The sequence below is a fragment of the Protobothrops mucrosquamatus genome, unplaced genomic scaffold, assembly GCF_001527695.2.
Source record: "Protobothrops mucrosquamatus isolate PMUCROS unplaced genomic scaffold, P.Mucros_1.0 scaffold1091, whole genome shotgun sequence".
Lineage (NCBI taxonomy): Eukaryota > Metazoa > Chordata > Lepidosauria > Squamata > Viperidae > Protobothrops > Protobothrops mucrosquamatus.
In genome coordinates this window covers 660,196-681,775 of record NW_015387316.1, presented here as the reverse complement: position 1 = coordinate 681,775, position 21,580 = coordinate 660,196, and the positions used below count along the sequence as shown (strand labels likewise).

The 21,580-nt window shown below is 38.8% G+C and overlaps 1 protein-coding gene across 1 annotated transcript in view; it reads right to left on the bottom strand.

Moving 5' to 3' along the window:
* Positions 1 to 21,580, bottom strand: part of MDGA2 (MAM domain containing glycosylphosphatidylinositol anchor 2) — a gene marked incomplete at its 3' end in the record, with an annotated part of 498,834 nt that overhangs the window by 64,187 nt on the left and 413,067 nt on the right. Inside the window, exon 10 of the mRNA XM_029284905.1 lies at positions 7,161 to 7,309. Within this exon, the coding sequence (XP_029140738.1) occupies positions 7,161 to 7,309 (149 nt within the window). The remainder of the gene's footprint in view (positions 1 to 7,160; positions 7,310 to 21,580) is intronic.

The following is a 21,580-nucleotide window of genomic DNA, read 5'->3' as shown; positions in this document are numbered from 1 at the left end:
AATAAATTTTTAAGCAGATACATATGAGCAAAGATAGACAGTCCCATTAGGTAGCAGTATCTATCTGACTATAACTGATTTAAAAAAACCACAACACTAATTAGGGTCTGAACCAATGTGTACTTAGATGGAGACTCCTGGGAAATTTCAGAGCCATAAACTAGATTAGAAAGTAAAAAAAAAACTTTAAAGTAATGGCAAACTATTCCATACTGTTATTAAGAAAACTATATGGACAACACCAGAGCTTAAATTTATCTCAAGAGAGATTTTACTTTTAAACATAACCAACTAAAAGAGAGAGAACAAGTGGAAAAAATGTGAATAAATAAGTTAATGTTCCTGAAGGTTTTGTCCATAATAAGTGAAATGGAAGAAAAGGGGACTTTAGAACACCATGATTCCAAAATGCAGAAAACAAATTCAGTTGAGACCCAAATTCTTCTTCAACCTTTAAGGTACTACTATAACCAACAGGATTTAGGAAAAAGCAAAGAGAAAGGTATTTTAAAATGATTTGTCTTGGTGATTGACAAATGAACTGGAAATCAAACTCTCAACTTATAGTTATGTCTGTAATGGTTGAATAAAACAACGCAGCTGAATGTTGCATAGGGTTCTCTAATCCTAATGCTGTGCCATTAGCAATGGATGACAGCACAGAGTTGACCTTAACTGATCTTGAAAGACCAACAAATGATCAGCACTGGTTGGTACAACTTCAAGACGTGGACTACAACTCTCAGAATTCCCCATCCAGCATGTTGGCTGGAGAATTTTTGGGAGTTAAAGTCCATGTGTCTTAAAGATGCTAAGGTTGAGAAACAGTACACTAGATGATCTCCAAGTCACCTTCCTAGTCTTACTTTTTCTGTTTTAATAAAGTAAAGAAAAATCCAGAAAGAAACCAATGATAAGGTGCTTTCATAGTATCAACACAGATAGCCATATTGTCATTACAAACTCATACTCAGTATTTGAAAAGTTTCTTTTTCTTATAAGAAGCTTGTTTTCTACATTATTCCTTGAGAATTTAAGCTTTTATTGGTAATGTTTTGAAGCTTAAGATATTAAAAGTGAAAGAGACAGCTATTATATTTCACAATTTTTTTAAAAAAATATTCTTTTGGAGTTTAAATTAAAGTAAGGAATCTGAATAGGCTGCAAATTGCTGAATAAATTATTGTAAAATACCATGAAAGACAGGACAGTCCTACATATTCTACGTCTAATCGCAAACCCATTAGCATTTCATTGAGATTCTATTTTCATCTGTATTAGAAACGCAAATCCACGTTCATCAAATTCAATTCATTCAGTTAAATTAGAAATTGAAAATTGAAATTCACTCATTGCATTTTTCTGCACATAAAAATGGTCTTGTTCATGGCCTTGATTTTGCCGCACATTCTGTTTTGCCTCATACAGACTGCTTGGGAGTTGCAGGGCTCTATTTTTGGAGAATACAAATTTCCTAATGCATTAGCGCCATGGTAGGACTTAGAGCAACCTGTATCTCCAAATAGAGAAGAAAGTAAAATTGCGGAGAATCTTGCAAAAATCCCTAAAGCTGTGCTATTTTATGCATCCATATTGTTCCATTACATTCCATGGGACTCTATCCCAATGAAATATATCTGGCAATACAGTTCTAGATCTTCTTTCCCCAGAGGAAAAGCATACAAAGCAAACATAACTGTTTGTACATGGAGTGTGTAATCATTAATAGATGATCACTGCAAACTGGGGAAATCTCTCAAGCTTAATGTTATGTGCAAGACTTTGGAGATGCTTGCAGTCAAGGAGCATGAGGAATCCTTTCCTATAAACAGATCAAGCTGTTATCATTTAGCATACATACTCTTATTTTTCTGGTTTCCATCAGTGGAGAAGGTAGAAGGGGGGAAAAGCTGTTTTTGTAAGTGTGTATGCAATTAGAGACATCTTGAACACATCACAGGGCAAACTATCTTTCAGCAAATGCTCAGCAGGTGTTAACAGGAAAAAGCATCTAATTAACACATTGACTCTAGAAGATACTACAGCAATAAAGCCATCTTTGAAATCAAGAAGAGTTGCATTGTGAAGTGGCAGAAAATGATCACTCTCTCTCCAGTTTGTTGTGCAGCTCCCTAGGTTGCCGCTGCGGAGACTTGACTTAAAGACCTGGCAGGTACCAAAGAAGAGTCTGATTTTCTGCCACTTTTTGGAACCGCCGCTTGACTGTGCAATGTCACAACAGTTATCCCAGAAACCTGGGGAGGAGGGAGGGAGGGAGTCTCTATTCTTCAAAGAGTCTGATGCTACTGTAAAGTAGGCTTTTGAAAAATTAAAAGAAAAAGACAGAAGAGAGTGAATACTTCATCACCTTATATATTTTAGAAAGTAAACGGTGTCCCTTTTTTTGGAGAGGACAAATACTGGCTCAACTTTCTTCTGACTAGCATTTATTCCATTCTGGATTAGGTAGTAGTACACTCCCAGCAGGTCCTATAGCAAAATGTTTTTTTTAAATGGCTATTTACTAATGTAATAATAGGGATTGATAAGGGTCCTACAAGCTTTTGAACAGAGATTTTAACCTATAGCAAAATGTTTTTTTTAAATGGCTATTTACTAATGTAATAATAGGGATTGGTAAGGGTCCTACAAGCTTTTGAACAGAGATTTTAAACCTGCTACCTGCTATTTTGAGCTGAAAACAGATCACAATTAATTCTGGCCTTTGCAATATCATAAGCAAGTTATCTAATCACGTTGAATCATGACTAGATGACACAGACAAATTCTGTTTGGCCCACACTCAATTTGACTTGCTGACACATTTTAGACCTTGAAATGAAGGTTGCATATTTTAATGGCCTCATCAATGGAAATTTAATTAACTGCTGACGACATTTGATGAAGATGTGACTACAGATGGAAATTAGTAAAGATGTGATAATAAACAATTCTGGGAAGCAAATATCTTAATTCCATTCTGCCCAACACATGGATTAACTCTCTGAAAGGGGACTCCAGAAGAGAACATTCTTGATTCTCAACTGCTAAACCACTTTTAATGCTAGATTTCTCTGCCAAGAATGAGCAAAGCAAACTTGGTTGTGGCTGATCGAAAGTCTGAGGTTGAGCATTCTCAAGAATGAAAGCTTTTCCGGTCTTATGACAGTCCAATAAGAGAGAAACCAACTTTTGTACTGTCCAGCATACCAGAATGCGGAGTCCTTGGTGTTCTTTAAGCTTGGTTGTTTTTCTACAGTCTTATTATTACCCAACTAGGTAACATCATCATTGTTATCGAGTTGAGTAACAAAACATCTGCAAGAAAACAACCAAGCTCAGGGAGTACCAATGATCTTACAGTTCAACCTGAGCTACAAATATTCTCTTCTACTTTATACCAGAATGTATTTATTCTTCCAATTTCTTCCCCACTAATATTTAGATGCAGAACAAACAGCTTTAGCTGGTAAATACTTGCCACATTGCTTTTCCTGCCTTCCTGACATCTGAGTTTCACATCTGGAACACAACATCATGGAAGTCTGGGGAAAGAATGGGGAAAGCTTCCAGTTTGGATTGCCACCTTATAAGGCCAGATCACTTTCTCCATAACTGGAACTGGAAATCTGAGAGTTGCTATGGACCTCATTTCTCTCAGGGATGATGGAATTTCAGTTTAAATAGAAGTTTTACATTCCTTCAGAGAGTATTCTCATCTAATTACTGCATTTCAATTTAATTAATTAACCAGCCCAAAACCTCTCACTGAAAATCCCACTTGTTATGGCACTGAATAAGGTTAACCAAAGGCAATCTGGATAAATGATCCATCAATATCATTTGATGCTTAGGGCACATCACCAGCTTCAGTGAATCTCACAGATTCACAGTGGCGATTCTGCCCTGAAGCTGCCTATTCTAGAAAATGCTATTTCTGACAAGAACACACAGCTAAGTCCATTTTTTTGCAATGTGGATTGATTAAAAGACCAAACAAATTTGCTTCTTCTTTTCAACCAGCTTCATTAAGAGATATATATCATTAGCAGCAAGAAGCACACATTGAATGCTGCAAAATTCCTGCAATTTCATACCAGATACCAAGGAACCCAAATCCTGCTGCGCTCTTTGAGATCTGAGCTTGCTTTAAGAGTCAAGGTAAGTCAACTTCCCATCATGGATATGTCAATTCATCCAAAAGCTGCTTATCTTCAATGAGTGCTGTTTGATAATGCCTTGTAAGCTTTGCCCAGGGGCCTAGTTTTCAAACACATGCTTCAGTTAACATTTAGCATGTCCTACCATAATAGAAAAAGGAACTCACAGGTACCACTTGTGAAGTCTTTATGATTAATGAAAAAAAAGAAAGAAACCAAAGTACTCATGTAGCTCCTTAGATATGGAATGATTCATTTACCATGTACACTGGCTCTGGCAGATACAGAGATGCAAAAGGCAGCCAAATGTAAACTTTATGACCCAGTTAATAACAACAGAACAGCCCCTCTTGAATTTCTGCTTAACAATCCATACACTCTTATTCCAAAGCTGCATTTTATACATTCACTTTGCCTTTTGTTTATTTAGTTGTAGGCTGACTAAAGAAACACAAAGCCTTATGGATGAGGCAAAGGATGATTTAGTCCAGCCTTCTGGGTCATACCTCTTGCCTACCTAGCAGTTTGAAAGCATACAAATGCGAGTAGATCACTAGGTACCACTTTGATGGGAAAGTAACAGGGTTCCATGTGTCTCGGTGTATAGTCATGCTGGCCACATGACCATGGAAATGTCTTTGGACAACGCTAGCTACCTCAGCTAAGAAACGGAGATGAGCACTGCCCCCTAAAATTGGCACAACTACAAAAGGGAAACCTTTACCTTTTCTGGGTCACATAGCAGACAATCAGATGCATTTTGAAAGCTCAAAAACATGGAGCCTTCTATCCTTACTTCCCTACAATTGGCCTTTACAGCACACATTATGAGGACACCCTGGAACCATCAAAACCCTGGTTAATTTGATTTGCATATCACATTCAATCATGATTTGCTTCATTGTTGTTTATGAATAAGCAACAATTGGCTGAGTTCCCATAATATGGTGGCTTCTAAACAGTTATTCGGAAACTAGAATGAATGACTGTGTTTGCAAATCATGCTAAGCTGAGGCCCAAAAAACCACACTATATCATACTGCAATTAGGAAAGCCAGTCATATACTTCATATCCTAAGACCTGATATATTAGGAGATAAAAAGGACTTTATATGGACTACCTGAAAGTGGGATATGTGTAGGGAAAATGGCTACTTGCTAAAAGAAGTTAGGCTATAAAGAAACTTGAGTGCTTTGCTTGGTGTTCTAAGCTGTTTTAGTATACTGTATTTTTCCTCAATATGGTTGTTTTTATATGCATATGGATTGCAGTTATCAGATTTTCTTTAGAGATGTTGGTAAGGATTCCTGAATTTGTAGTCTTAACAAACTGGAGAGCATTAGATGGGGAAGCACTATACTAGACTAAGCTAAGATGAACATTGAGTAAATTAGTCGAGTACTTTTACAGTAGCCTGCTTCCCTATACTTATCCAGCTTCCAATTAGTCAGGTACATACTAAAATTTTAAAGATTGCAGTACCATTGCCAAATAAATGTTGCATCATACACACAACTTTGTGCGAGATTTAGCTTTTTTTCAAGCAGACTGTCAAACAAAGCATGAATGATGGCTTTTGGCAAAACCTAGGACAGTGGTGGTGAACCTATGGCACGGGTGCCAGAGGTGGCACTCGGAGCCCTCTCTGTGGGCACACGTCCCATTGCCCCAGCCTTGCCTCTCCCTGCGACCCCCTCCTCACCAGCAGCCCCCTGGAGGAAAGTCGCCACCGAGCGTAGCCCACGTGGAGCAGTGCAGCCAAGGACATGGCAGTCAGGCACGTAGACAAGACTCTGCCCTCATGCCCCATCATGCAGTTGATGCTGCGGGGCATGGGCAGAGGGCATGGCCACCATGGCACTGCTGGGCTGCCTGGGTGATCTGCGGCAGGCCCTGGAGGTGATGAGTGGCCCTGCGGGCAGGTGGGGTGGGGGCAGGGCAAGGGGTGGAGTGGAGTGGGGGCAGGGCCAGTTTTTGGGCATTCGGTCTCTAAAAGGTTCGCCATCACTGACCTAGGATGAATTTATTTGTTTCTGTGCAAACTTACTTCCTCATTGACTCTGGAAGCTAGAACAAGAAAAAGAGAGCCAACACATATCTCCATTGCTGAACTCATGTGGATGCTACTGTAAGAGGTAATTTAAATGTATTATGCCCCTATTTAACTGGGAGTAAAAGCAGGCAAAAGTTTGGACTGCCATGATTGGTATGGTCATTGTAAAATATGTATAATACCTTCTATTGGCTTTGGTGCCCAGATATTTTTTTTGTCTTTCTTATATAAAAGAGCACATTTCAAAAGCACTGAGGTAAGAATGCCTGTGTCCTTACATAGGATCCAAATATTTTCTTGTAAATAAATATTATGCTTAACACTGACATTTTAAAAATACAAGGTTGCCTCCAATTTCTGCCTGCCTTGACTAGAAACTAATTATTGATTTAGCAACCATACAAAGAGATATAACTTAATATCCTCCATTCTTAACCAAACAATAGGAAGATATCCAATGCAGGAATAGCAATGAAATTTGTTTATTGAGGCCAAACAATTTCTAATACAAAATCTTCACTTGGGCATCCTTCCACGTAAGTCTTAAGATCTCTTGGGATCCTACCTACCCCTGCACCATCAAGACATTGAAAGTATACTGGCCCCCAAAGAGAAGGTTTTTTTTCCCCAACAGACTTCAGCTGAAAGTTTGTCAATGGCAGGCTTTGTGGGTAGTTGGTATTATATTTGTACCTTGCCTGTTTCATCTCCATCCTGGCTGAACAAGGGAAATATATTTTGTCCCCCCCACCACCTCTGTTCTGCATCCTAGCAAGTGCAAATTGATTTTACAGATGAGTGAGCCATCTCTTCTATGCCATAGCAAAAATACCTCTGTCTAATAGCCATCCAGACTGAAAGTCTCCATGAAAAACAAGTGACAGAAGCAGAGCAATATTGCTTAGTGAGAAAATGGGTCCTTTGAAAAAGCACCTGAAGTTCTCACCTGCCGGATCCCCAGGTGGTAGGTGAGGATGCGGTCCACAGCATCAGGATTCATCTGGGTCCATTCCAGGCTGTAGGCATACACACGGGCTCTGTTCTGCCACAATGGATTGTAGGTGTCATAATAGAATTCTGGAGCATATGCTTTGCCTACAGGTAATAAATTGGATGTACAAGTGGTAAGTCAAGAAGGCGAAGTACAGCGAATAATAACAAACATTTTTTTCAAGGTATGTGTTGAATAGGTGCTAATATTCTCCCCAACTGTTCTTAATTTGCCTTTGCCTAAATTCCTGAAGCTGATGCTTCATTTTAATATTCAATAAAAAACAAATTAAATATTCACAAAACAATATTCTCTTGCCAATATTCATTATGGAACAATATAGAAAAGTTCTGAGATGGGATGAGGCCAAACAGCTTACCAAGTCTATCTTCTGCATCACATGTTGTTCAAACAGATACATTTAGGAATCTCATAATGCATCAGTAGAGAATATCTTTATTTTTCCATTGCTGCTTCCTAGCAGGTGATATTTGTCAGCCCTCCCAGACAAACCAAACAGGAGACATAGCTAGATGAACTAATTCTACTTTACTGTAAGGCTACATTAACATAATCTTGCAAGTCTTAAAGTAAAACTTCCTGCTGCCACTTTTAAATGTTTTATCCATTAGGGTGGCTCCTTCTTAAGATTGTTTCTCTGGTCATTTAGGCAGAGGCTCCCAACCTTTTGGGCACCAGGGACTGGTTCTGTAGAGAGAGGTTTTTCCACAGACCGGGATGATTGGTTTCACCATGCAGCCTGCATCCCACATATGCACAGATGGGGCTTCACTCATTTGAGTGGCGTAGTTTCTGGCATGCTGCAGACCAGGTGCTTGCGGATCTCTGCATTAAGGCACTAGGCACTCCTGCCCCTCTTTTCCAATTGTTTCCTATGCAGCATCTCTTTCTCTCATTCTCCAGGGTCACCCACACATTCCATTATATAGTTAATGTACAAAGCTGCAATTCAGGAGGCAGCAAACAGCCATTAAAACTAGAAGCTATGGGTAGTTTGATATTTGATTTTCTCCAATTCTTTTCAAATACTTTCTAAATCTATAAGCCTCACCTTAGCAAATGCTACTCGAGGTTTTTAAGAAGAGACTAGACAGCCGCTTGTCAGAAATGAGCAGGGGGCTGGACTAGAAGACCTCTAAGGTCCCTTCCAACTTCTATTCTATTCTATTCTATTTTCTATTCTATTCTATTCTATTCTATTCTATTCTATTCTATTCTAGTCTAGTCTAGTCTAGTCTAGTCTAGTCTAGTCTAATCTAGTCTAGTCTAGTCTAGTCTATTGTCAATCAAACCAATGGCAGCAAATCCACGGTATCACCAAGTAACATCAGACGATATGCAAAGTTATACCAGAAATTGGTCTATCAATAACCTGTTTTCTTAAATTTAGGGATGGTGCTAAAGAAATGATTTCATAAAATAATTTTTTGACCGGATGGCAAAAAGATACAGACTATGCATGAGTTGGAAGATACGTGACTGGGAAATGCAGTAACAATGGGCAAGTGAGAAGGAGATAGGTGTAGGGGGGATAGATTTGAAGGACAGTAGGAAGATCCATTACCCAAGCAAGGATAAAAAAATATAGCTTAAACCCAGTCCAAGAAACAAACTTGAGAAAATGTCTTAGATAGGCCCTCCCTAATTTACACAATGGGGGGAGGAAAAAACATGCAAATTTGAGAAACTAGCTGTTCTAATAAAAATAGTTTTAAACCCATTTAGATTAATTTCTTAATTTTTTTTTTATAAAGTTTTTATTGATTTTTCAATTGAAAACAATAACATATGATGCCTTTAATCACAGTATCAACCAAGAAAATAACACTACTCAATACATTCACGGAAGTGTCCGGTGTCCCCCCCCCCTGCACCCCCCTCTTTCACTTACCACACCTTCCTCCCCCCAGACCTACAACCTCTCCTCCTTCCTCCCTCTCTCCTACCTCCCTTCCTCTCTCAACCATCCCGTCTGGTGCAGTTGGGGTACTGCACCATCCAGAAATTTATCCCTGTAGGATAAATTAATTTCTTAATTTATCCTACAGGGCTGACAATGTGCGCTGATAGTCAAGGAAGCTGTTATGGTGACAGATGAGGAATATAAAAGATGGAAGAAGAAGAAGAAGAAAGAAGGATGAAAGAATAGAAGAGTTATTCAACAATCACATCTAGTAATGCCAAAATTCAGTGGCAACATCTGAGGAGGAGGTTCTAAAGGTTGCAAATAAGCTCTTCATTATTTTTGTATATAATTTTATTAAAATTGGTAAAAAAGATAAAAACTATGAGAGGAGGTTCTAAAGGTTACAACTAAGCTCTTTATTAGTTTTAAATATATTTTTATTTAAAAAGATAAAAACTATGAAAGAAGGTTCTAAAGGTTGCAACTAAGCTCTTTGTTATTTTTGGATATAATTTTATTAAAAATGTTTTAAAAAGATAAAATCTATGAAAAGTAAAAAAGTGCAAAAAAAGGAAAAAGAAAGTAGCAAAGAAAAAAGATTACAAAGAAATAGCTTCTTTACAGCAGGTCTTTGGTGCTCTTGAAGCTTGATGATTTTCTTGCAGACATTTCATTACCAAACTATGTGACATCATCAGTACAATTATAAGTTCATATAACTCATCAGTTATAAGTCAAATTATAAATTTACCTCTTATTCTATGATTACAACATAACTCTCTTTTTTTCTATAGTCTGTCAAATCTTCAAAACCATAAATCATACATTCTTTTTTTCTGGTTCACGCAAAAAGTCTATAAGCAATTTTTGGTCAGCTATAAATGTAGAAGGTCATGAGTCATGAGTCTTTGCCAGATTTTATACTACATTAATTGCTGTTGGCTGCACCTGTTTATGCGATCAGTACAAATTAACAGTACTGGATTACAGACACATATTGGCTGGGCCATTTGGTGAAGTAAATTTGTGAATTTAAAGAGGATTGGGAATGCATTTTCAAACTTTTACACAGACATGAGCTCTATATTGCTTGATTGTTCTGGTAGGCTTATTGATGGCTAACAATCAATCTATCATGGTTGACTCACTATGCAGCCCTCCTCCCAACCAGACAACAGTAACGGGAAGGGGGAGGGAAGGCATTGGAATGTAAGGGAGGCCTGGGAGGGAAATTTGGAATGCAAGTGTGCCGACTGGAAGCCTGAGATGGACCCAACAGCCCAGGTCATCAGCAGGGAAAGTCCCAAGCAGATAGATGGCATGTGAGTGCATGTGATTGATGGACATTGGACAATGGGAGGACTGGAGGAGAGGAAGGGAAAGTTGTCCTATGCTGTTTGCCTGTGAAATCATTAGAACTGGCTTTTCTACTTCTATGCCCATTTGTAAGCTGTAGAGAATGTGATTTCTTTTTTTCACTGATTGCATCCCATTGGGTTAGGTAGCAAAAGAAGCTCCTGGGACATTCCTTTACCAAGAGTATAACTTTACTGAAGATTCCATATGGGTACAGAAGTAGAAAAGCCAGTTCTAATGATTTCTTGTGCAAACAGTGTAGGGAAGCTATGCTGGAAGAATGGGGGGGGGGGAGAAAAGGGGAATTGAAAGGAGGAGACAAAAACAAATTCACCATCCATTCTTTCAAGTTTAACACCATATCTTATAAAAGGATCTGCTAAATATAGTGCAGGAAAAGGCAGACTAATGGCATGGTATATTTCTCATTTCCCTGCTTTTGATTGACAGGTCTCTGTTCTCTTTACACTTCAGATGCCATTTGATGGAAGGCTTAAGGGATACAGCTTTTAGAAAACTAGAGTAAATTTTATCTGTTTAAAAATCAGAATAGATTTGTAAGTAAGGTCAGTACCATCCGAACTACATAGTGGCACTATCCAATTTAGTGAGGGGAGAGAGAAAAAACAATAGTCCTGAAGTTACTCTAACTCCCAGGTTTTTTTTTTTCTATTTGTTATCTAGAACTAATCCATCCAGAAATCATTAAAAATAATTTTGAGCTTTTGGGACCCCATCCTGGCTCCACTCTTACCTGCATTGACACTTATGGCCAAATACCCAAAGACTGAGAGAGCTCAAGAACATTGTCCTTATAAAAAAAAAGGGAAAAAGGACGACCCTGTCAAATATAGACTGATCACCCTCAACATAATTAGCAAATTTTATACAAGATATCTACAACCGAAACTCCAGGACTAGCTGAAAGAAGAAAACATACATGCAGAAGAGCAAATTTGATTTTTTTTTAAATCCTAAGAATAACATCATTTGCGGAGTATTCTGCACCAGGCATTTGGTTGAAATAGTCAAACAAAGCAATTCCAAGGTTTTTACTGTTATTCTTAAAAAGAGAAGAAAAATCCTCTGGTTGAGTACCTCCCAAAGGTAGCAAAATATTCAGACTCAGACTGAAAATAGCTTTAACATCCCCTTAGAATTTCAGGAGAGATAAATGGCTCCATGAAATAGCAATAGTACTTAGACTTACTGTATATACTGCTTCACAGTGCTTTACAGCCCCCTCTAAGCAGTTTACAGAGTCAGCATATTGCCCCAAACAAACTGGGTCCTCATGAAACTATACAAGTCGATAATCAGATATATGGGTGGATACCTAAGCCACCTTTGGATGAGAAACAATATTTCAGAACTTTGTGAAAGATTTATATATATGGACATGAGAACTTTTCTTCTATCAGGAAACTCTGCCCCTGATGTGAAAACATCACAGCCGTACTTGGTCTTGAATGGGGACCTCTGTGGCCATTTGTCAGTATAGGCAAGAGAACTTCAATTGCTATTAGCCTCAGAAGATATCTTATCTCTCTCTGGCATCTCATATTGATGATGAATGTGCAGTCTCCACAGGGCAAGGGAGAAAAAGCATCACATTGCTCAAGTAACAAAGCTGTTACCTGAACTGTCAGGAGAATCAATATGGAACAAAGTTGCTTGTGTTCAACAGAGTAATGCAAATGAAAGGATGTGGGGGTGGGGGAGAGAGAATCCTACATTTCTAAAAGAACCACGAAACATGAAAGTGTTATACTCAACTAGATAAACCATGTCTCTTTGGGCCGTTGTTTCTGAGTTATTTTCTTACCTAAACAAAGAAACAGAACGACCACAAGTGGGCAAAAAAGCAGCAGGAGTCGGGAGCAACTTCCAGTTTATTACTGGCTTCCACACTGAGTTTTGTAGTGGAAAGTTGACAGCATTGAAAATCTTTCCCCTCCCACATATGCATAAAGCCTAGGACAGTGGTTCTCAACCTTTTTAATGCCGCGACCCCCAACCGGTCGTAAGTCGAGGACTAAACCGGTCGTAAGTCGAGGACTAAACCGGTCGTACGTCGAGGACTAAACCAGTCATAAGTCGAGGACTACCCAACCGGTCGTAAGTCGAGGACTTTCCCTGCCCGGGAGCGCCACGCATGTGTGGTTCCGCCCCCTGCGCCGGCCGAGGCGCAGCTGGCAAGTGGCAGAGACGGAGCAGGCTGACCACCAGCTGGCCCAGCTCAAGGGAGGTAAGGCACCCGCCGGAAAAGGGAAAAAAATGGTGGACAGCCTTGCTTGGCGACCCCCGTGAAATGGTCGATCGACCCCAAATGGGGTCGCGACCCATAGGTTGAGAACCGCTGGCCTAGGACAATAACAATCAAGTCTCTGAGTCCATTAGATGTTGATGAGAAGTCTACTTGGATTCGTGATTCACATCTTCCCACCTTACAAACCTTTTATTTGAATTCTTTCTACCTCAGATAGTGATAATCTTAACATAATCTGAATACATGATTGAAAACACATAATATCTGCATGCTAACTTTCCTAAACACCTTGTTAGGTAGTTCAGTGCTGTTGTACTCCTCTGCAGATTGTACAGACAGATCTGAAGCTGGAGGACTGAAAGAGTTATCTTTAATGATATATCAGAATATTTTACTTTTATGTTATTTTAGTTTGTTGGCTTTCTACAGCATTTCATTGCCTCTGTTCAATTCTCAATCCACTTCTCCTATTTATCTGTATCTTTAATTTCCTATTTCCTATTTTTTTTCCTATTTGCATTTGTGTTCTCTTTCTATGCTCTTCTGCAAATATATAAAGAAGGGAAAAAATGGAGAAAGAGTTTCCTAAGTCTCCTTATTTAATTCATGAATAAAATTTTAGTCACTTGAAGCTGGTCTCTCAATCGTTATAGTGTGAACTCTCACCAAGAGCTCAGAAAGTTCTTCCCCCCACTTGTAAATCTCTTTGGTATAGATGGGAACTTAAAAAAAAGTTTAATAGATGTTATGAGTGTTTGTTTAACACTGGATGCATTTGCCATAAATACAGAGAGACATGCAGCAATTACCATGACAGGGTGCAATAGAGGAAATGAACTGAGGATGATATTCTAGCAGATGGCGGGAAACCATTACCTTCTCCTGATGAATAAGAAGCTTCAAGTCTCAAAGCCTCGTTTGTTCCCGTAATTACCAATTTGGTGAAGAATCTGCAGGCGGAGAAATAAGACTCCACTGTTTATGTTTTTGTCTGTTAAATGGCTCAGGGAAGATACAGCATTTGCATATGGAGACACACTCAGTAAGAAAGATATGATTAGGTTCTACAGAGAATAAAGTCTTGGCCCATTTTATTTTCTCCATGCCTTCAAAGCATGAGCTTGGAAGGAAATAGGCTGCATTTTAAGGATGCACAGTCTTTTCTGGGTGTGTTCCAGGGTGCAGCTGTAATTCAAGAAAAGTGAGAATTCAGGGACTATTGGTTACAATGCCTCTGAGACACTTTCATGTTTAGAGGCATCCTGACCCTGTGTCAGAGGTACTGACACTGCTGTAGAAGCATGATATTCAGGAAGTAAAATAGAAGATAGTCAACCAGAGTTTATGGATTTCATTGTCATGTAGTTAGCACAATAAATTGCTTTTCTCCTTCAGGTTCAAGGCAGAGGATCCAAGGCTAACAAGGTTACTCTGGCACTTGACACAATATTTTCTCCCTCCCTGTCAATACAAATACATTAAATTAAATAATTGACAATTGGCTATCTCTTTATAACATCTGGTATGAAAACTTCACTGTAACCAATGAAAGGACTGGCCCTTTTCATTCTAAATGGATGACTGTACAGGTCACGTCACACATGACCAACTTAATAAGGACTCACAGAGTCCAGAGGCATGGTTCTTCTGATGTGTTTCTGTATGTGTATGGCAAAAATGAATACCACCCGGACTGGATGGCTTGTGGCAGCTGCTGTATCTGACAGTTCCATTGATCCTGAACAATTAGAGACATCATGAATAAATTGGTGCACTGGTCAGCAGCATTGTTGGAACTCAGGTCTAGAGCAGGGATCTTCAAACTTGGCCCTTTTATGACTTGTGGACTTCAACTCCCAGAATTCCTCAGCCAAGCATGCTGGCTGAGGAATTCTGGGAGTTGAAGTCCACAAGTCATAAAAGGGCCAAGTTTGAAGACCCCTGCTCTAAAGCATTTGGAGAGCAGCAGCATTTGGAGAGCAGCAAGGAAAGTAGTTGCAAGGGATAGTCCCAAAGACTCAGAAGATATGCAACTAGGTGAGGAAATAAAGGAAGAATAGCAAAATTACAACCTTTTTTAAATGGGACACTGATAGGAATTCCCTTCATAAGGTTACAATAGCTTGTCAGTGTGCACTGATGAGCCAGAATTCAAATAGCCCCCAAAAGCTGGTTTTGAGACACAGAGGGTTAATATCTTGGAAAGCAGAAACTATTCTCAAAGGATTATAAGCCTTTCCTGTCCTTGCTATATACTTGTCTGGCTTTCCTCACAAAACCTTCATGGTGGCCAATATACATCTAAAACAGAGGTCTTCAAACTTGGCCCTTTTATGACTTGTGGACTTCAACTCCCAGAATTCCTCAGCCAGCGTGCCTGGCTGAGGAATTCTGGGAGTTGAAGTCCACAAGGGCCAAGTTTGAAGACCCCTGATCTAAGACTTGCTTTCAAAGACAGAATTACTAAACAGAAGGTTGCTTTGATTTTCTAATTGTCATCTTGGAGATGTGCGAAAATTTATGTCTGCCTTTCCTCTAACATTACTTTCCTTCTTTATGAAAGCAAGCACTCGGTTGCTGCTAGTCTGAAATATGCTATTTAACTGGTTGCCCATTATTGTACAATATATATTTTGTAAAGAGGATATAATAAATGAAACTGCTGTTTCTGGTTTTGTTGCTTACGTGCTGGGGGGGGGAGGAAATGTATACTTCCAGATTATCTGCAGAAAAGATGATTTCTGTATCATTAGGGTCAGTTTAGGAGAATAATTAAGACTGAAAATTAGATTTCACTTTCAGCTACTGTACATTTTTTGCACTACCAATTGTCTTATTATCTAACATAACATGCACATAATGGAATCTTTTTTGTAAAAATAGTAACCAGGCAGGGATCACCTTTCTTTAATCATCTCTCTCTCTTTTTACCTTTCTTACTTTAAGTGATCTATAACAACTAAAGTATAAAGTTCATGTAAAATACAAAAGTCCAAGTAATGTTCAGGGCCAAAGCTAAGCAAATGTGACGCCTGCTGGCTGTCAAGGAGAAAAACATGAATTGTGCTACCTTTTTCTTTAATCTTTCACCACCACTCTATCCTTTTGAGGCAACACATATTGTCAGATTTGTCACTATTTCTCTTCCCTCTCTGTCATTCTCTCTTATTTCTGGAGCTTATATCGACATGTTGTTTTCTGAAAGATGTCAGCACACTTGTAACTTTTATACTGTAAGTAACACAGATGCTGTAATGTCATCACTCACTCACCTCGTAATTAGCCTTATACCATACTTAGTCTGGATTCAAGTCTATATGAAAAGGGCATATAGGACTGTATCTGGGGAAACAGTATTTTGCACAACCACACCATTCCATTTTTCATGCCTTCATACAGGTACATACAGAAAATTGATCAAGTTCAGCAAATATACATACACACACACAAAATCATAGACAAGAGAATATTATGGAACAGAGGCATAATATTTTAAAAGGGAAAATGCACTCATCAGGAAAAGTAGCTACAGCTATTCATATTTATAGGAAATGCACATACTGTAAAACCACACAGATTTCAGGCAGATTATTTTCTGAGAAATTTGCAGATTGATATTGAAATACACCTATGGTTGAAAAAAAGGACTACTCACAAACTGAGGACAAACTGAGCATAGCTAATAGAGAATTACCCATCTCTAGCTGGCTCTACCTATCTCCTCAAACAAGTAAGAGATTTATTTATACTTTGACTTTTTGGAGGAGAATAAAGTATAGCAGGCTATTTATAAGGGAACTTGATGGCCACCTGTACAAATTGCACGGTTGGTACTAAACGATTCCGGGCACGTGTTTCCCAATTGTTCCTCAATAACTTTTCTTTCCAATCCTGTTATTTTATTTGTTCTTCTCTGACATACTCCAGATCATCAGTACCCTTCCTAACATGTCATACCTAGAACTGGATGCTATATTCCAAGTATGTGCTGATCAAGGCAGAAGAGAGGAATACACTAACTTATCTTGATCCTGCCACTCTTTGCATTTTCTTCCACAACTTGTTATGCATGTGTAGATACACACACAAACACACAGTGTATGTGTGTCTTGGCTGACCCACCATCAGTGGCCCTTTGGGAGCCTGACAGAAAAGTTTAGTAGGGGCGATGCCCAAGACCCGTTCATAACCCAACATGAACTCTTTCTGGTAGAAAGGGCAACATAGTCCCTTATAAATTAGATCCTATTGGCATCTGTTCTCTGCTTTTTCAAAGAAAGAGCATGCTACACCTCCGTGCTTTGTATTAGAAGCAACTTAAAATGAAGAAAAAAAAAATCAAGACAAACAAAATGCATAAGAGTTTTCTCTGGATGGATGGCAGGGAGCAACCATACCAGTTTGCATTCTCAGAATGTTGTGGCTGGCCAGGCCCATTCTGATAACTATTGGGAGAGGTCCCTTCACTTCCCATTTCATAAGAATGTTTCCATGTTCTCTTCTTAAAACTTCAAAAGTGCTCATCTTTCCCTGTGTAATGAATAACTCCAACTTTCCAGTTTGGGTAGGCCTCAAAATGATAGGAAAGCAGGCTAAAATAAGAAAACCCATGAAAACTTTCACTTCTTTTTTCACAGCAATCTCCGGCCTTTCAAGCACCTCCCATCACACCCCAGGGAGGATGAGCATTTTTCTTCCAGCTTAGCAAAACAAACAAGCCCAGCTGTTTCTCTGCTTGTTTGTTTAAAGAACAGACAGGCCTTCTCCCTGCAGTAAATCCCCTCTGCCTGATCTTCTTTGCATTTGAAAACCTGTCCTCCTACCGCTATAAGGCTAAAGGAAAGGAGAGGTATGGTTAAAAGAAACCCTCTTAAACAAACAAAAACCCTGCCAGAAAAGAATTAAATAATAGTCATCCCCTCATTCTGCTCCCCTCCAACATGCATTGCTATGGTTTTCTTGTGTAGGTCATAGTGTGATTTCACTTCCCTATTTAAGATGAAATCATCCCTTTTATGGCCTCTTCTGCTGGGCAGAAAGAATTAGGCCACAGCATATGAACTCATAAGTAATAGTGAATACTCCTTTAAATACGATTCGGTTCCTAGGGACTGCTTTTCCTGGTGACTTTTCTTACTAAGAACAGAAGAGTTGTTCTTTATTCCTTTTTCCTTGGAAATTTTCCCAAGCTCCTAGTCTAGTTTACATCTCTTGACTTCGCTGGTGGTTTTCCCTCCAAATATCAACAACGGTGTCTGATCCCTCTCATCTCTTTGAGATCAATCAGAGTTTGATCCAGATCCATCCAGAGGGGTGACCCACCTAGTTGGGCAGATACATTCTCTGCAACCCACGCAGCAAAAGCAGACAACCAAAATGTGTTAACCAAGTATCTGCTCAGACATGATGCAAAAAGTCTTGCCCAAATATGAACTGGTAGGAAGAGTTAATGAGTCAGGGACAGGGCAGGTGACCAGAAGGCCTAATCCTATCTATTTTGATAGGTCCCAAATGACACCCAAACTCCAGAACATGAATGGAGTCACATATTCTCACTGTTAGTTAGTCTGAACTCACACTTATATTTCACTAAACTCCATCAGTAACAAAAGGCTCTTAATACAGTATTCTCACTTTGTATTGGCAGGGACTGGAGACATTTGAGCATCTTCATCTGATTCACCAGCTGCAAATCTACCAAAAGGAAGAGATCAGTGACCGTTGTTTGGATTATATCAGGTTAGGATATCATAACAAGGGGGAGAATGGACATTTCAATTGCTGAAAAATTCACCAACAAGACAATATGTGTTGACAAAATAGTCTGAAGAAAAGTAAAAACTGAAGTATGGCTGCTCATTTTTCAACCAATTCTGGCTGGCTCCTCATCAAAAATTAAGAGGCATATAAAATTATTGTAAAAAGTATTAAACTCAACCAATTAAAACATAAAACATTAAACACAACCAAAACCCTAGTGCCAATCAATTCTAATGTGCCTTCATCTTTTCTTTTCCCTGCACTGGGGGGAAAAGTCAGATCTTTAAAGACTAAGAGGGTGGAAGCCTGCCAGACTTCAGGGGGAAGGGTGTTCTATAAGGCAGGGGCTGCCATGGAAAAGGCATGCTTCTTAGTCCCCATCAGATGACAACATTTGGGGAAAGGGACTAGCAACTGGACAATAATACAGAAAAAATAGTTTTTCCAGTTCTAGTCTTTATCTTTGGATACTTCTAGTGATCAACTATCCAAGTAATAGCAAGCCAAGACCTGTTAGGTTTTTTTGGGAAATCAGCTCAGGTTTGCTGAGTGCTACCTGCTATGAGAAACAGATGCAACTATTCTGTAATGGTTGCACTGGCTGCCTATTTGATTCTGTGTTCCAATTAAAATGTTAACTTTGCCTGTGAAGTCCTAAATCATTGCAGATCATGTCACCTGAAAGGCCACGTGCATCCAAATGAGCCTGCTCAGATTTAATCCAATGAAGGATCCCTGCTGTTTTCTGAGTAAGAGACAGTAGACTGGGGTTGTTATAAATGATCTATTCCTAGCAATGGCCTCACATTAATGGAATACACTCCCTAGGAAGAATAAAGAGGCAATTCAATAATTGCTTTAAACTGGTATTTTAAGAGTTTCTTTTAATTATCTACTTTGTAAAATGCTATATATTAATGTTTGCTGCTCATTTCAAAAGAGGCCAGTGTGGATGTACTTTGATGAACATATATAATTATACCATCTTTCAATGATAAATTGCCATGAAAGTCAATTTACAGTATAGGTCCTCTAATAGGAATGAATAAATGAAGCTGGAATATTTGCTCATTGAAATGATGTCTATTTTAACACATTGTGCTATGCTTAACCATAGCTTGTGATTAAACCACAATCGGCTAAATTCAGATAATACACCAAGACATAAATCATGATTAATGGGTTACAGTGGCTTGGTTCTCATAACACAATCAACATTATTAAAGTATTTTGTAAATTAAATAATTGTAAATTATGCCCATGGTCTCCAATACATTTGTTTTGCCATCTATGCTAGGAATACAAGTAGTCCTCATTTAGCAACTGCCTCAGACAGGGACCATTTGCACGTATGATAGTGATTATAACTTTATAATCAATGCCCACACTTGTCACTTTGCAGGTCTGTAAAATAAAGAAAAGCTGAAGTAATATCCTAACATTGTGAGGTTTCATTTAGCAACACTTTGTGTAACGACCAATTTGCTGGGCTCAACTGCAGATGCTAAAGAAGGACTAGCTGTACCAAAGATGTGAACTGAACTTTGTTTGACAAACAAAGTCCAGTTGCCTTTTGAAAAGCACCTTTGGGACAACCATGACCTGGATGACTGAGAATCTCCATAGGCAAGGACTAGCTGTCGTTTAAGGCAATGTGTAAATCCAGTCTGCTACCTTACAATAACAACTCTAGGGTAAGACTTCCAGCCTAGACTGCAAAATTCCAGAAGACCCTAGATGGTAGTACAGTGATAAAGACGATCATTATTTGGTAATCCCCACCTATTTGATAATATATGGTAATTTACTACTTGAAGCAGCATTCTATAATAGGACTTCTACAAAGCATGAAAGTCCAAAAGTCTATAGAAATTGCACACATAGTTCCTCATAATGCTGTAACATGCTACCATATTTTATCTCATTCTGTGCAAATGCTAAGCAATGGAAGGATTAAACATAAGTTTGTAGCTGGAAAGCTCTTGCACCAATTTAACTCATATTTTGCCCAGTCATACTATAGCTTGCCTGCAAACTATAGAATTAGAAGGGGCTGTTTAGATGATTGAGTCCATCTGCTGTTTCATTTTGTTCTGCTAATGAAAAAAAAAAGGAATATAGCAATATTTTCTCATGATATCCAATGGGAAAATCAAGCTCCATTTTAATACTTGTCAGGATTTGGGCAATATTAAACCATTCCCTATTTCCAAGCAATCCACAAGTGGGAAGGCTATTTCTCAAGGTCTGGGTTCATGTGCTCAGTGCTGATCAGGTGATTTTTGCAATTGTCTATGTTCAATGCATCAGACAATAGACTGGTGGAACCAGCAGCCAATTACAAGCATCACAGAAAAAAAATCATCAATCTGGACCTCTTTTGGATGTCACTTCTGAACCATATGATGCTGTTGAGCAGTCCGCCAGGTCCACATTTCTGATTTAGCATGCACAGACATGAAACCCTGTAATTGGTATATCAGCAGCATCCAAGCTGATGCAACAAAGCACTTCTGAAAAGAACTGTAGTATCAATTTAGTGGAAGCTGTAAAGACTTAAAGCAGAATTTTGAATACAGGGAAAGATTTAAGGGGTAAGAGATTAATCTAGCCCTGTCTGGGTTGGCAAGATGATGGAAGTGAAAGGAATAAAACATATGCATTTCTGTTTAAACTGGAGCTTGTAAGATTAACAAGTTCATGGATGGATCAAACACTTTAATAACTGATAAATAAGGAACTAACAATATTATAGTCTGCAGTTAATTGAGTGGGGTTTTCTTATTCTTTTTGTATGGGATTAATTGAATTGGGCTTTCTTTTTGCTGTCACATCATTCCTTGTCATCTCCAAGTGGCAAAACTTGTGAGATGTGTACATTCAACACCGTTTCTTTCTTTATGTATTCTGGAGCAGTTTCTAAAATCTCTGGGTGGAGCTTAAATGAGACATGTCTTTTTACCCTAGTAATAGAAATAATAGAAATAATAGAAATAGAAATAGACCTTGGAAATCTTCCAGTCCAGCCCCCTGCTGAACTAATGTGTGGATGATACCCCACTA